At 37.8% G+C, this 15,515-nt stretch overlaps 2 protein-coding genes across 2 annotated transcripts in view; both read right to left on the bottom strand.

Annotated features, from left to right (window-relative positions):
- Positions 1 to 15,515, bottom strand: part of LOC132201549 (protein Fe65 homolog) — a 44,586-nt gene that overhangs the window by 11,339 nt on the left and 17,732 nt on the right. Inside the window, exons 3-4 of the mRNA XM_059627772.1 lie at positions 8,611 to 8,823; positions 4,081 to 4,372 (exon numbers count right to left, since the gene is read on the bottom strand). Of these exons, the coding sequence (XP_059483755.1) occupies positions 4,081 to 4,372; positions 8,611 to 8,749 (431 nt within the window). The 5' untranslated portion in view covers positions 8,750 to 8,823. The remainder of the gene's footprint in view (positions 1 to 4,080; positions 4,373 to 8,610; positions 8,824 to 15,515) is intronic.
- LOC132200497 (uncharacterized) lies at positions 9,517 to 11,204 on the bottom strand. The gene is made up of 3 exons (XM_059625993.1): positions 10,734 to 11,204; positions 10,371 to 10,675; positions 9,517 to 10,164 (listed from the first exon to the last, which is right to left on the bottom strand). Exons 1-3 carry the CDS (start codon positions 11,157 to 11,159, stop codon positions 9,624 to 9,626), a joined length of 1,272 nt encoding a protein of 423 aa, XP_059481976.1. The 5' UTR covers positions 11,160 to 11,204; the 3' UTR covers positions 9,517 to 9,623.

Here is a 15,515-nt window from a genome sequence, read left to right as displayed (position 1 = left end):
CATTCTCTAAGAGCTTCTGGCAAACACGCTTGCCCCGAAATCGCTCCCATGAAAGTTGGTGTTTACGACCCGCGGCCAGACGGTTTGATTAGCGTCAACGCCAGTTTAATTATTGCACCCGCGGAAACGCAGAGAGTTTTGATAGGCGCCGCTTTTTAATAAACTTTAGGAAATAATCAGCAGCAATTGGGGCGGACTGCTCTGTTGTTCCAAATTGGAGTTGCTCAGAAGTTTTTAGAGATTATTGTTTAGAAAACTTTTAATACTCTAAACTCACGGTACTGCACGGTAAATGATATTAAAGTGCTTCCCGTTGTTGAAAATTCTGTCTCACAAACTTTTTAATTTTGTTAGCTTCAATTTCAAATTCTGTAAATCTCCCTGACTGTCCATTTTTTGTTTTTAGATAACTCTTATAAAAAAGTTGAATGTCGCTTAAAAAAGAAAAATATAATGCAAAACTAAATTTATAAAAATAAATAAATTTATATTCCTGAAATATTGAAGTAAAAAGAATGAAAATATTTTTGAAGTTTAAATAATTGGCCGAGTCTGCAGAATTAAATAGAGTCAGGATTCTGCAAATATTACTAAGAATGTAGCAATAAAGCTGTTTTGATCACTTTTAATTAAGGAAATTGAATATAAAATTTCAAATTATAAACGATTTTATCTTGAAACTTTATCCATATTTTGTTTCTATTCAGAACACCGTTGCGTGGAACCTAATTCCAGTAATTAAAATGGTGATAACAATACTTCAGCTTCAGTAGCCGCATGGTGTCGAGTTGCCCTTTTGTTTTATTTTTATATTTTGAGCGTCGCTGCAGAGGCAAACTTTATCGGTTTTCAGCGCATGGCTAACGAGAGAGTGCCGGGTGGATTTTTCATCCCCGAGCCGCGAGGGCCGACGCAAATAAAGCAAGTAGAGGCGCGCACGGCCAAGTATCAGCTAGCGTAAGTATGCAAGAGTCGTCGAGGGGTTGTTTATCAACCTACATAGCGTACGTACACACGTATGTATTTACATAAGACAAAATATACGCGAGAAAAGTAAGGTTTCCTTTCTTGGCTGAGTGTCAGCGCCGCCGGCAGCCTTTTCCTCGGGCAAAAATGTCTAGGGCGGCAGCTGGAGAGTGGATTTGCATAACGCGTTGTTTTGCAGCTTTTTGCAAACGAAGAAAAGGTCCGAAAATTGGCACGACTGATTTTTTTCCGGGCGTGAAACTTGGGGCTCGTTACGCTAACGAGGTCGGGAGGAGTTTCTGGGTTAATTTCCTTTTAAAAATCTCAGAGAGAATTAATTTTCCCAGGGTTATTTTGCAGTTTCCGTGCACAAGTGCATACTAAGAGCTTTTTTATGCCGTCAGGAGTTTCGAGTTTCTTTTCTCTGCAGTCAGGATTGAGTTTATGCTGATTGTGCTGCGCCTTTTCTCTTTTTTCTTGCGGACCTACTCTGCTCGACGTGCTCCTCTCCTACCAATATTAATAAAAAACTTTTCATGCATGCCGGATGGGACGGCGGGTGCGGAAAATATTGTTGCAAAAGGAAAAATGGCCCGTGCGAGTGGGCGAACTTTGCTCTAGGGGATCGTTCGACTCTGTCAAAAGTTTGGAATTTTGCTTGGTGACGGATAAAATTTTGGATCCACAAAAGTTTGAATATTTTTAATTCAGCCGTGTCGGCTATTTTTCCCAAAACAAGAAAGAAAAACTCCTACTCGCTGCAATAGAGATAGCACTATGGTGCATTCATGATAAATTAACTCTGATGATGCATTGAACTGGTAGAATTTATTTTTATTTATAAACTTTCTAAATATAGAATTAAATGATTGATAACAATTCAATTAATTTAAGTACAAAAAAAACATTGAAAATGAATTTTAATTGTTAATCAAAATATTTAAAAATGTATTTAAATAAAGAAATTATGTTGTATAAGTTATACAATTTGAATAAATGTTTAAAAATTTTTGTTTGTAAAAAAACTGTTCAATTTTAAAACAAACTTTATTTTGTTTCATCTTCAGGGTACACATTAAATGCCAGCAATCGATTTTCCATTGCAGAACAACTTTACTGCCATTTCTCATCTCGACCGCGAGCAAGAGGCCGCACAAACAAACGCGCGCGGTGAATTTTTCTTTTTTTCAAGATGCAAAGATTCAACGTCAGAGAACGTTGGAGAATCCGGTGCACGTGTCGCGCGGCACGTTTCCCATCGGCCGCAATATGAGCACAATGTATAATACGGCCATATTTTTCCACACAATCGAGTCAGCTGCAGTCCTAAAGTGGGAATAATAACGACAGAGTATAATATAAAATATTGTCTCAAGCCGCCGAAGAATTTCATGATTTTTCTCACCGACACTTTTTAAACTGTATAATCTCTGATGAAAGCGAATACTCTCATTTGAACGCGCAGCGGAAACGTCTAAATAATGCACGCATTATGTGCCTGCGAGAGAGATGAATAACCCATTCAGATCCACCCGGTGAGAATCGCCGGCGTTTCCTATCAAAGCGGCGCCACTTGAATAATTCAATGAGTTCGTTTCCAGGCCGTCCAATAAAATTCCATGCAGGCGAAAAATGACGCCCATTTCATCAGTGATTGATCGGCCGCGATTTCACTGAAAGGGTTAACGCAATTTGAAGCGATTGCATCTTTTGAATGGAATCCATACCGCGCCACCTTTTTAAAAGAGATTTGGCGAAAGTGTTTCCGCCCCGCTGGGAAAATCCATCCTTGCAAAGAAAGTCGAGATTAGATTTTTCCTCGCGACTGCTCTTTTGCAATGTTAATTCGATTTATTTCCGTCGCACATTGATCGATTTCGGACTCTGCATGCATAAAGCTCACACGTGCGTGACGTGAGCAAATGATAAAAAAAAATTGTCTCCAATATTGACTTGTAAATAAACAACAATCTCTTACAAAATAATTTCTTTGCATGCAAATTTACACCCCTTGACCTAAATAAAGAACGAAATCGGAAATTCCTCTAGACAAAATTAGAAAAATCTCTGACTGTGAGCGGTGGAATGAAGGAGAATGTTTGAAGCCCCAAATCCATAATAATACATAATTTTTCGCACTAGCACGGCTTCCTCGTCACTGCTCGACCAAACTCGGTCTGAACTCTCTCGCTGTGTGGAAAAGTTCAGCATTCCCCTGTTGAATTATTATATCATTCTTATAAGGTAAAATTGCGGAGGATAACTTTTCCTCTTTGTGCTCCGCAACTTTTCTCGTTAGCCCCGCTTAAATATTTCTACGGGAAATTCGCGACCGAGCGCTTTGTGCTTGAAATTTTACGACGAGCCGAGCAATTTCAAATGGAAAATAAACAGCAACATTCCGCTCATGCACGCTATGCGCTCGCGGAATAAAAGCGTTTCCTCTTTCAACTTTTCTGCCTCGTATATCAAAGTGACTCGCGAAATTGGGTTAACAGTCGACTTTCCGAACAAGCCGCGATTGCAGCATGAATGGTGGTAAACACTGCCTTCCAAGATTGTAGAGATGCAAGTTTGCTTCCACCAGCCATTCTCAGTTAAATGATAATTTAAAAGTTAAAAAGTCACTTACATATTAAATAATAACAGAGTGCAAAACTTTCCGATTTTCAATTAAATTAAATTGCTACGTCCATTATTTATACAAAAGTTTATTAACTCAAATTTACTTGAGACTAGGTTTGTAAGAAATTCAAAAATTAAAAATTCATGATGTATAAAAAGAAATAAAGAATTGTAGAATTTTAAAATATGAAAAAAAATTTCCTTGTTATTTCAATTAAAAAAAACCAATTATTTAATTTATTAAAATATGTAAGTTCAAAACTTAAATAAGTTTATCAATAGTATTAATTTAAATCTAAACTTTATTTTAATCCATTTTTCACCAATAAAGTTACAATCTTCAGAATCCGCTGGCAGCAATTAATCTTTTTTAATTAAAAAATTTCTTTGTGAGTGGATATTTAAACAATATCAGAATTTAACTTTACATTCTCCCATTCTTTTTGATAATTTGCATTACAGTTGAAGATAAAACAATAATGAACTGACCTGTTATTTTCACTGTCCGGCGACTGTTCAGCGCCAAGCAAGACGCACTTTAGGGTGGGCCCAGCGCTGACGTCGACGCCCATGGCGCCGATGTCAAGGGCGGCGTAGTGGCGCCGCGCTCCGGCGCTGCCACTGCCGCCGCGGCTCTTCAGGTTGCAAACCGCGTCTAACTCGTGGTAGAGTTCCTTGTAAAGGGCGGCCGCCGCCTCGGGGTCGTTCGAGTTGAGCGCGTCGTCCAGACGCGCTGGGTCCAGGTGGTAGTTGGGGTTTTCATAGCTCAGCAGACCGTTTTCTGCAAAATAGATCAACTACTTTAGTGTATCGTAAATCAGGACGAATGTGCTAAAAAATAATTAGTTGAGGTCCGTTCTGCTCCGGTGAATTTTAAAAGGCGGTGCATTTGTGCGCTCCGGCGGATTTCTCGTCTAATTTGGAGATTATGTAGAAACGCGTTGTTAATTATAACTGTGGAATTTATGAATAGTAAAAATAGCAACGAGTTTCCGCACTTTTATGATGATGAAAAGACCTAAAGTTAACCATTTCGGCTCATTAATTATATCTATTTGGAATTTTTAATTACAGGGTAAATTCCAAACATTCTATCAAAAATTCTTCAAAGAAGAACGTTGATTGATATAAATTTACAACAATTAAAAAGCGGGCTTAAAATACAAGATCTACTTGATTAAATAATTTTGCATAGCTTGGAGATTGACTTTGGTAATACAACTTTCACTTTAAGTAAACTCTCTAGCTTTTTAATTTGTTAATTACTGCGAAAAATATTATTTTGCAACGTTAAAAAATATAAAAACGCTTTCTGTATAATTAATAGCACTGCATGAAATTTGAGACTCGCAATCTGTGGTGCTTTACCTGAACCATCTGCCACCCCGAAAGGGAGATCAAGTGAGGGGTCAGATAGCAAGCGATTCAAGTTGGATTCTCGCCCCCGTCGAAGCACGAGAGAGTGTTTAGCAGTTTTATGCCGGGGATAATATAAACTAATACTTGGCCGAGGGTTGGGAAATTACTGAGGTAGCAGCGGCGGCGGCGCGAGCGCTGCATTATGGCTCTCAACGTGCGTGTCTTAGAAGCCTAAAAACCAGCCGCGGATCAATGAAACGGGCGCCGGATAGTCTGCACAGATAAAACCTGACGCCAAACACCACCACTTCCAGTCTGGCTCGATTTATTTATCGCCGCTCCGTCGTTTCCACTTTTCCGACGAATGACGAGAGTGCCTGAGAAAAACTCGCCCATTTTCCCGCAACTTTTTTTTCGTCGGACGTTCAACGTTATTAAATTTCAAGCAAACTTTTCGTTTTCACCTCGGCGTGCAGATGCGAATATGGTTTTTCCGCGTGCGGCCGAGCGATCGATTCTCGCGGAAAGTACCTTGCACGGACGAACGAACGAACGCTTTTATTTCACCCTATGTTTGCACCGTAATATGACTGCAAACTATACAAGTTCATTACGCCTCGCTGCAATAAACATTGGCTGGGCAATCCCAGGCGGAAATTGAATCACTCGGGGGCGGCTTTTCCACCCGTGAAAATTGAATTGGCGAATTCAAGTGGCTTCCTGCGAGAGCCTCTTATTCAGAATATTTATTTATATTTTCAAGGTAGATTTTTATTCATGATTTTTGATAAAATGTCGTTTGAATGCTTTTTTGAAAAGCTTTAAATGTCACAGACCAATGGAAGAATAGCATCTTTATGAGCGATGAAAAAAATCCAAAGATTTCAGAGCAAGATTAATTTAAATTGTGTAAACATTATAAACTAAGTTGTCAATTAATAAGTTCAGAGTTAAAATTACTTTAGCTGTATTTTTCTTGTGCTATAGACATAATCTCAAATTTTAAGAACAATTTTCCTAGTTTCAAGATGATTCAACTTTTGTTTCGATTGAAATATTTTTTATTAAGTTGACTATAACTTCTTACAGATTAAAATGAAATGAAATAGATTATTAGATTATGAAATCACAATAATGATCCATTAAAGTAAGCATTCTATTTAACTTTTTGTTAATTTGTCAATAATTTGTTTCTATAGTTTCACATAATAAAATTATTTAATATTAAATAAATACGTTCAGCCAAATTCAAACGATAAATATTTAAATAATATAATTGATGAAAATATTAAATAATATATAATTTTATAATATCAATTATGGATAATATAAAATTGTACATAATAATAATTAAAATAATATTTTTATAATAAATTAAAGACCAATTTAAATAACACATGAAACAAATATGTATTAAAATGCTGACAAAACAGCAATTTTGATCACTTAAGTTTGTTTTGCACATACTTGACGATTTTATTCTGCTGTACAATTGGGTGATTTTCTCACTAGCTTAGAATGCGGTGTACTTTCACGTGCACATAAACTCTTCTTGGCAATTAATCTCAAGCATGATCCGCGTTTCAAAATGCAGCAAACATTGGCGTCTGTGCAAGAGAGAATTATGGGTGACCTGTGCCAAGAGCCACCTTTCCCATGCAGCTCTGTTGAATGGCGCCGAAGTTGCGAAACGCGGATGATAACCGAGTATCAAATGGGCAGCGTCCCAAAAACAAAACGGGCCGCTGAATCAAACATGAAACCGGAATGGACGTCTGCCAACGTGTCTGAATTACTGCGAGACACGTTTTAATTTGGACTGTTTATTCCGCAACAACACAATTTCTCGCGAAAAAAAAATTAAAAAATGCGCGTTAAAAACTTTTATTTGCCGACAAGAGCTTTTAAACGAAACGCGCAGTTGGAGAGAAAAAACCAACAGCAGAGAGCAGCAAGGCAGATATTATCTGCTGAAAAATTCATTTTAACGCCGCTTGCATAATGGAGTTGTGCAGACATTTGTCTTTTTGCGCCGCCGGAATAAATTGAAAACGAGCACGGCGCGAAAAAAATGAGAGGAGCAGCGCACTTTTCTTTCTTTCTCTCTCTCGTCGTCGTTTTGTATGACAAATTCCGGCGCCGAGTAGCGCGGATGCGTCAGGTAATCGATTTCCAATAGCGACGTGACACGATTTAAAAGCTGCCGCCGCTTTTATTGCGGGGAAAATTCGAAAACGCGTCGAGATAGAAAAGGCGGCCGAGCGGAAATTTGATCTTCATTCAAATTTCGAGGCAGAACAAAAGAGCAGGAGATTGGCACCGCAATAATCATACACGGGACGTGCGTTCACAGGCTCCGTCCGCGATAAGCGCCTGCTTTTTTATTCGGCCGTATGTGCAGCGTCGCCCTTTGTGCAATTCGCACCACATTTTTCATCGCGAAACTTTCCCAGTGACTGGAAATCGCCCCAGGCAAAATATACGTTTCTTTTTTTAGGGAAAAAAACGCTCGGCCAGATATCGTGAAATTTTTAAGCTTCAACAATGCACCCTTAAAAAGTAACTGACGCACCGCTCTTTACAGTCTGTTGATGGGGTCATTTTGAAAGACGAGAATTACTTTATCAAAAATAATATGATATTTATTTAGAACAAAATCTGATGTAATATTCTATAATTTATTTTTAAAATTTACGTTTGGGAAGTAAAAATATACAACTTTTAACTTTTGAGAATCCTTTGAATTAGAACTGCTATCAATTTTTTTTGGTTCTTCTGAATTTTATAAAAATCCGCGAATGTTTTTATTCTTGAATTTTTCTTACAAAGGTTAACCAAGTTTAAAAAGAAATTTATGTGCGACATGATTTAACTTTTTTTGCAAATTAATCAATTATCTAGATATTCATTCCAGATACATTTCTTGCATAATCAATTAATATAATTAAGAGAGCCAAAGTGGCTGGTACAAATGTCTATTATCTGTAATGAATTTGCTATCTGATAATTGAAGAGCACGTCATTTTAAATAGCATTTTAAACATTTTCATTTGAGCCATGTTTGTAACTAAAGGTTTTGTAATTATTAGCTGAAAATAATTAATAACAAAATTGTAACTATCAATTTAATATAAATTGCCACAAATATCCATATATTTTTGACTAAAATAAAGTTAAGAAAAACAGTTTTTAAATATTTAAAATGCTAATACAAATTAAATATTTAACATTAATTTTAAATTATCAACCTAAATTCCTCTGATTAGCGGATCAAGCGTTAACGTATGACCTGCAAAAGTCCTAAAATTCACTACGTTTTTTTCTCGGGATAGCCACGTCTATATAGTCCTGGCGGAATGACGCACAAAGGCGCGCCACCCTCTTGCGAAATACGTTTTGAAAAGACGCGCACGTTTGTCTCGGGGTGCTCGCTCGGTCTCGTCGCGGGGCGTCGAGAAGAAAATAAAGAGGGCAAGAGAGGACTTCATAATATAAAAAATGTACATAATCGTAGTCGTAAAAGTGAAGAGGAGCAGCGTGGGCCGATGTGTGTTTTTGTATGTGTGTGCGAACGAACGAACGAAGAAAAGGGGTGTGCATGCTTCTGGTTGTAAAAACGTAGAAGGTATGAAAAAAAAAAGAAGTCGGGGGTGCTCTTACCGAGAAAGACCTCCTCATTGTCTGGCTGTGCCGGAGGGTTTGCCATGCCCAGGGACAAAAGGGAGCAGAAAGGGTTCTGCGTTTCACTGATGCCCAGGCGCAGGCTGAGGGGCGACCTTAAGCCACTGCCTTGCAGCATCTAAGCGACACCGGCCGCCGACCAGCTGCCGAACGACCCTCGCGATGACGCACCCTCCGCTCACCACCACCGTCCTACAGAGCAAACCAGCACCTGCTTTAGCCTACAACGAGCCGCGTGCACAAAATGTTAGGGGGATTAGGGGGCACAAGTTCTAAATTAGAAAGAAAATTGCATAAAAAAATAATCACATTTTTAATTCCAGTGTGCAATAATTTCCATCATTTTGAGTGGAACTCAAATTCAACCATAATTTGGATTGTAAGACCGAAAGTTATTAAGATAAGGTCTTTGTTATTTCTACTTGAGTTTCACTGTAATGATAACACAGTGCTGAGGTAATGCAATTCATTCTTACAAAGATAAGAAGGGAGCTCGGAAGGCATTTGTGCTACATGGACTGCAATAATTATTGTAAAGCATGCAAGGCGGTGCAAAATAAAACACACTGAAAAGTATTTTAATGAATAAAATAAGAGAAATATTTTTAAAAAGGCTGATGTTTTTAACGTGCAAAAATGAGCGAGTATAATTATAGCAACTTATGTTTTTTTTTTTTAAATTACATAACTGAGAATGACAAAAAAAGCTGTAACGTGGTCATCTTTAAATTTCCCACAGTTTTAAGCAGTTTATTTGCCATCCTAAATTTAATAATGTCTTCATTGATTTTAACATCCTATTTTTAATAATTACCCGATCCTTACTTATTATTGCCGAATTTGAATTTTTACAAGCAAAAAAACGTTTGATCCATGAAATTTTAATTAAAAGTAATTTTAAGTTGCATAATAAGATATTTTATTTAATTCTTAATTCCAAATTTAAATTTACTTCTTCCAATAAGCGTTGAGTAGCATCTTTGTCATTGCATTTAGAACAAGTTTTTATCCATTTCTCTAATCAATTCCCCAATCATGACCTTCATTTCGCGGCTGAACAATTCGTCCTCCCTAAAGGCCTTGATCGACCTCGCACGCTTTTCCGCCACGTTTTCCTCGCTACCCAGCAGCTTGAGCACGTGTTCCTCGGAAAGTTCGCCGTCGTCGGGTGGCGCCGTGTCCTCAACGAACGCCACCGCGATGGGACACATGGCCATCCCGACCAGCAGGCCGGACATTCTAGTTTCGTCGTATCCGGTCATAAACTGCTCAAAATTGGTCGCGTCGGGAGTGACATTGTTGAACGTGTTGAAAGCGTCGAAATACGTTCGCAAAAGAGACTCTTCGTGGACGCTGCGGAAGTGGCCTTTGGTGCTGATGTAGAAAAGGAGTTGCAGGTCAAAGTACACGGGGGCGTAGCGCATTACTTGGAAGTCGAGGAGTCGCAGGTCGAGGGGGGCTTGCGTTTTGGGGTCTGAGCGAAGCATGAAGTTGTTCGCCCAAAAATCGCCATGACACACTGCATTGATGTATCTAGTGCAAAGTATTATTATAGGTGAAAAGCTTTTTATTCTAAATCTTTAAAATTGTTTTTGAAAACAGTTTATGATATAGGTTATGCAACACATTTTATCTTTTATCTAACCATCTTTTTTTATCAAAGAATTAATTCAGTCAATGAACAATTTTTTTATCTCTTCAATTGAAGCACTTCAAATATTTAAAGTTTTAATTTTTACCTGGGATTTGCTTTATAAAATTTAACCAAAAACGGCCACACGTTTCCCTCGAGATCATTCAGCCAATCAGTATATTTTTTTATGCACTTCGGGTCATTCTTGTACATGCACTCCATTATAGGGACAATGCTATTCAGCAAACTGCCGCCGACCATATTCTGGTAAGCGGTGGTCCCCTCGATTTCCAGACGAATGTCCTTTAAAAAACATTCCGGCGCCACCTTGAGCCAATCAAAACCCTGCGAAGAAGCGTGGAATTTGGCCAGCTCACGCATCACCATCTTTGCTTGCGCCAGGGTCATGACCTTTTTTATATATTTTTATTTTAAATCGGATGTAATTAAAAAAAAAAATGCTTCTTACTTGCTCTCTGTACTCGGAGAGATTTTTCGTAAGGTTTTCGAAACCTTGCAGAGCCAAGTCTTCCATCACTATTGTCCCACTTTCGTGTGCAAAGAAGCAGTTGACGACCTTCACATCAGGAAATCTGCGTTTCATGAGGGGTAGGCATTTGCGATAAAAAGCCACCTCCTGGTCGAAAATCTTCATATTTTCAACGATTTTCTTCTGGATGTCCAACAGAGGCAATTTTTTCACTACGAAATTGGCCTCCTTTTCTTCACCATCGACTTCGCACGTGGCCCGTACCCTGAGGACGCACGAAAGGAAGCCCTGGACGGCTTCAGTACCTTTGACAATGTCAAAGTCAATCATGTTGGCTTTGGGGCCGTGGATCGACTTCAGGGCGGCAATAACGTCACCAGGGTAGAGTTGGTCGCGCAGAGACATTTTGCAGTGGAAAGAATTGTCGCAAGTAGAGAAAGAGAACGAGTGGTGCTAAAAAGTATGTAATCTTTTATGCCCCCATCGTATCTTATCAGTGGGGTTTTCGATCGCGCCAGACACTCTTAAATTGGTCTGGTAGGTCTAGACTGGGACTGGGGTCAAGTTTGATGATTGTGTAATTTTGTTTATATTTTTATTTAGACAATGACTTGCTTAGAAACAATATTTAGAAAACTGAACAAATAAAACTTTTCTTTTTTTTAGAATTTATAGCCACAAATTTAGAGCAGATTTAAATTTATTATGTGATGGAGATAAGAAATTGCGCGAGTGATCGCATTATTTTGAGTGGTAAAATTTTATTTGCGATAAAAGTAATTATTTATCGCTCTAGATGATGTTGTTATTAAAAAAATCAATTGATCTGAAGGATTTTCAAATCCACCTTTCAAGAAAACAATTCCAAAAACCATTATCTCGTGGCTCCCAGCGGCTTGTATAATTTAATTCGCTCTCATCCCCAAATGCAGTTAAGGCCAATTCCCACTCTCCCCGAGCAGCCTTGAAAAATAAAAGCCTGCCTTATCAGGCCAACACTAAATTCGAGCAGCCACTTTCTCCCTTTGATCTAGGAATTTTCAAAGACCTAATTTCCAGCTCACACTCTCGGCGTTGGCGCCGCTGGATATCATCATTAATTATTCATGGGTATGCAACTAGCGGGGCCGGCGCGATGGGCAGGTTGCATACCCGGAGATGTACCCTTGCAAGTACACGAGAAAGTGCGGTTGCGGCGAAGACGAACAACTGGGTCGGGCGGACGGGAACAAATCGCTCTGTTGGTGCAATAAAAAATTGCTGGGCATTTCGGCGCAGTAATTGTAAAAGTTTCAAGAAGGAAAGAGCACGAAGAGTATTGATCCGGCATCTGGTGACGGCGGAAATACCAAATGCTGGCGAGAAAAGAAAGATAGCAGAGAGAATGGAGTGGAGCGTCTCATTGTAAAACTTGGCGCATTCGGGTCTGAGGAATTTAAATATTTAAATAATGGAAAGATCTCAACCTGTATTAGTAGTTTCAATCTAACAAAGGGCATCAACAAAATTTAATTTCTTATCACTATTGTGTACATGAAGGCCCAGAACTATATAAAATAATATGTTTACTTATTTATAAACCCTTTCTAATTTGTAAAAATATTTCTTAAATATTAAATATCAAAGAAAATTATTATTTTTTAAAGATAATTAATATTTATCATAACTATATAATAATACCTTATATAATTCTAACGATAAAGAATACAAACTTTTTTAAAATTAAATTTAAAATAATAATGTTATTGCTTTTAAAATCAATGTTGATGATTGAAACTTAAGTAGCGTGATTGCATAAAAATAAGGTAAAGAAAGAATTTGTATTGCCAGATTCCTTTTAACGCAGTCTTGAGGAGCAATCGCTTTAGGTCCAACAATCAAATAAATCCTGATTTTTTTTTTTAAATAGAACAAAAATTATTCCCATGTGAATAAGACTGAATAAATTCAACTTGAATTGAATGCGTCACTTTCCTCGCTTTCCCACAGATCAATCTGTGCGGAAAAATCACTGGGGCAGTCACCAGATCGGTGAGGTTAAAGCCGGCCGAAGTGGAGCAAACAGCAATCCATCAGGATCCTGTCAAAGCGTGGGTTGTTCTCCAGTCACGAAACCCTTTTTCAGCTTTCCATTTTATCGTGTAAATTTTGGAATCGAGGCGATTACAAAGTAAAATGCAGCGTTATTATTCGCTGCTGTCGCGGGGTTGACGTGCGCCGCGGGGGCTGCCGTTTTCCGTCCCTTGGAGTGGTCGGGGCTGGTATCGACAGGGCGGCCGTCGGCCTTGGCCACCAGCCGACGTCACAGCAGCGATGGCGCACATGCTTGAACTTTTCCAGTCGCAACACCGGGGAAATAAATGGATCCAACCGACCCGGGTGAGACGCCGACCCGGCCGGCTGTTCGCTCGCTTGCCAATTGAAACAACCGCTTGACCTGTTTGCCAGCATTTTTTGTTTCATCATTTTTCTAGCAATAACTTTTAAATTGACAAAAGTTTGTTGATTCTCTGATGAAGGTGCACTAACAATTACTGAGTGTCAACAGAATTTCAATCATTTCTTTTCTTTATAATTTTTTCATTTTAAGCCACTTTTGCATAAATGAGACAAAATTAAACACGAATGTGTTATTTTTTTTTTAATTTTCAAAAAATTATCAATTTGAAACAATTATTTCTATTTCCTATAATTATTATTATTGCAATTTGATGTAAAAATTAAAAATTTCATGAAAGATAAAATAGCTTAATATATTATTTTCTTATAACAAAATTGTATTCTCTAATTAATCCGCTTTTAAACGAGTTTATTAATTCCCGAGTAAATTAATGGCTAGTTCAAGTAAGCTATGTAGACAAAAGATTTTACGGTACAACCAAGATTTAATCGCAGTTTAAGCCGAGCTGCATTAAGCAGCCGATTACTCAAGAGGCAAACGATGCAGTAACGAGCGCCGTAAAATATCTCGCGGAATGCGCGCACCTGACTAAACACCGCGGGCTCAAATTTATGCAACGACACGAGCAAGAAATGAATTTGCCACGCGCGCGCGTTATTTCTGGATCTAATTATTTTAATAGAACTGTCATCTGCATATTAATGGGCTCGTTTCAGAGATATTTCGGTCATTTGCATAATTTATTGCTATATCTGGCGCAGGCACACGGTCTGCGAAAGGCAAACTTTTGCACGACGCCTTTGATAAATTGCAGTTAAAAAGAGTCGTAAGTTTTTCAAACCGTTGTTTTTCCAACGACTGCGAGCAATCGGCGATTCTTTGTGAAATGCTTTGATTAATTGGGCACAATTTTGCCAGAATAATACATATCTTCTTCAGGCGTAACTTTACAAAACTTATGTACTAAATTTACCTAAATGTTACTCTTCTGATATTGAGGTCAATATTAATCAGCTTGCTTTCTTTATTGGCCATGATATTATTTTTTTTGTGCTTATGTAAGAAAATTTTAATATAATTTCATTTTATCAATGGACATATTAAAAAAAATAATATAATTTGTACATTTTATAATTTTTAATTTTTTTTAAATTTTATATAATTTTTAATAAAAAATTTTTAAAGTTAGTCAGATTAACTTGAAAATCTGACTACGTTTGAAATATATTTTCAATATTATTGAGAAAAATAAAAATATAATAAGTAAACAAAGAATCAGATACATTATAATCACTTTTAAGGCTTGCACCAGTTCATCTAAGTCCATCTTCATTTTATATATTATTCAATTTTAGCTCAATGTTTATTCTACTCAAGTTAACACAAAAAATTTGAAAGGAAATAAATTAACAGAAATGGTAACACAACTACATAGCAGATGTCTGCTAAAACGCCCGACATCAAAAGAGACACAGTGGCCGCGGTGAACCCACTTTGAATTGTTATTGAAATTAATAATGAATTAACTATTAAATATGTAATAATAAAAGTAACAAATAATAGGGCTTTTTCATTTTCATCATACGAAGCTTCTAATAGCAATTGTTGGTCATTTCGCACCAATCAAGTGAATAGGGCAGGCGATCAAATCTCAATCAGGTGGTGGAAAACCAAATGTTTGGGTTGTCCCAATTTCAGCCTGCCAGCCTTCCTTCCATGCAGCCTAATGAGACGGCGCGCAAACACACATCGCAGGCGGCCGTTTTCTTTTACGACTCATTTTTGTCACCCTTTTATGAACCCGAGACTGCCCATCACTGCGCCCCGGCCGCCCTTGCACACAGCGCCGAGGGGATGAGCTCGATTATTTAGAAGGTCTCCTCTCCGTTTATCGGGTTACGCAAGCGAGCAAGACTAGTCAGTCGTGGGGCCTGTATCCGTGCAACGCGGGTTGCATACACTTGCTGTTGTGTGCATCGACCCGTGCGATTTGTGTCGCACAACGACACACTGCCATTACTTGGCGGTGTTCGTTCGTACAGCTTTGCCCCCGGCTGCTTGGTTGGATTTTTTTTTTGTTTTTTTTGTTTTTTTTTTTTTTGCTTGAGTGACTTTTTCCTCCGGCAATATCAATTTTGTAACATTTCATGTTTGGCTAAAATAAGTTATGAATTTACAAAATTTAAAATCAGGCTTTATATAAATATTTGACGAAAATAACATGTCAAACTAAAAATTTTAATATTTTTCAGGTAAAAAAAAAAAAATAATTTTGCATTAAATGATAAATAGTTGCACGCATTTAGCTTTTAATTAAAAAAACCTCTCTAATTCTAAAGTTTTTTTTTTATTAATTTCAT

Source organism: Neocloeon triangulifer, unplaced genomic scaffold, assembly GCF_031216515.1.
Source record: "Neocloeon triangulifer isolate White Clay Creek 2 clone unplaced genomic scaffold, ASM3121651v1 ptg000014l, whole genome shotgun sequence".
NCBI classification, from domain to species: domain Eukaryota; kingdom Metazoa; phylum Arthropoda; class Insecta; order Ephemeroptera; family Baetidae; genus Neocloeon; species Neocloeon triangulifer.
This window is presented reverse-complemented; position numbering and strand designations above follow the sequence as displayed.

Coding starts and splice junctions, on each gene's coding strand:
- LOC132200497 (XM_059625993.1), bottom strand. CDS start 11,159: ATGTCTCTGCGCGACCAACTCTACCCTGGTGACGTTATTGCCGCCCTG. Junction 10,676..10,733: donor TCTCCGAGTACAGAGAGCAA/GTAAGAAGCATT, acceptor TATATAAAAAAG/GTCATGACCCTGGCGCAAGC. Junction 10,165..10,370: donor TTTTATAAAGCAAATCCCAG/GTAAAAATTAAA, acceptor ACTTTGCACTAG/ATACATCAATGCAGTGTGTC.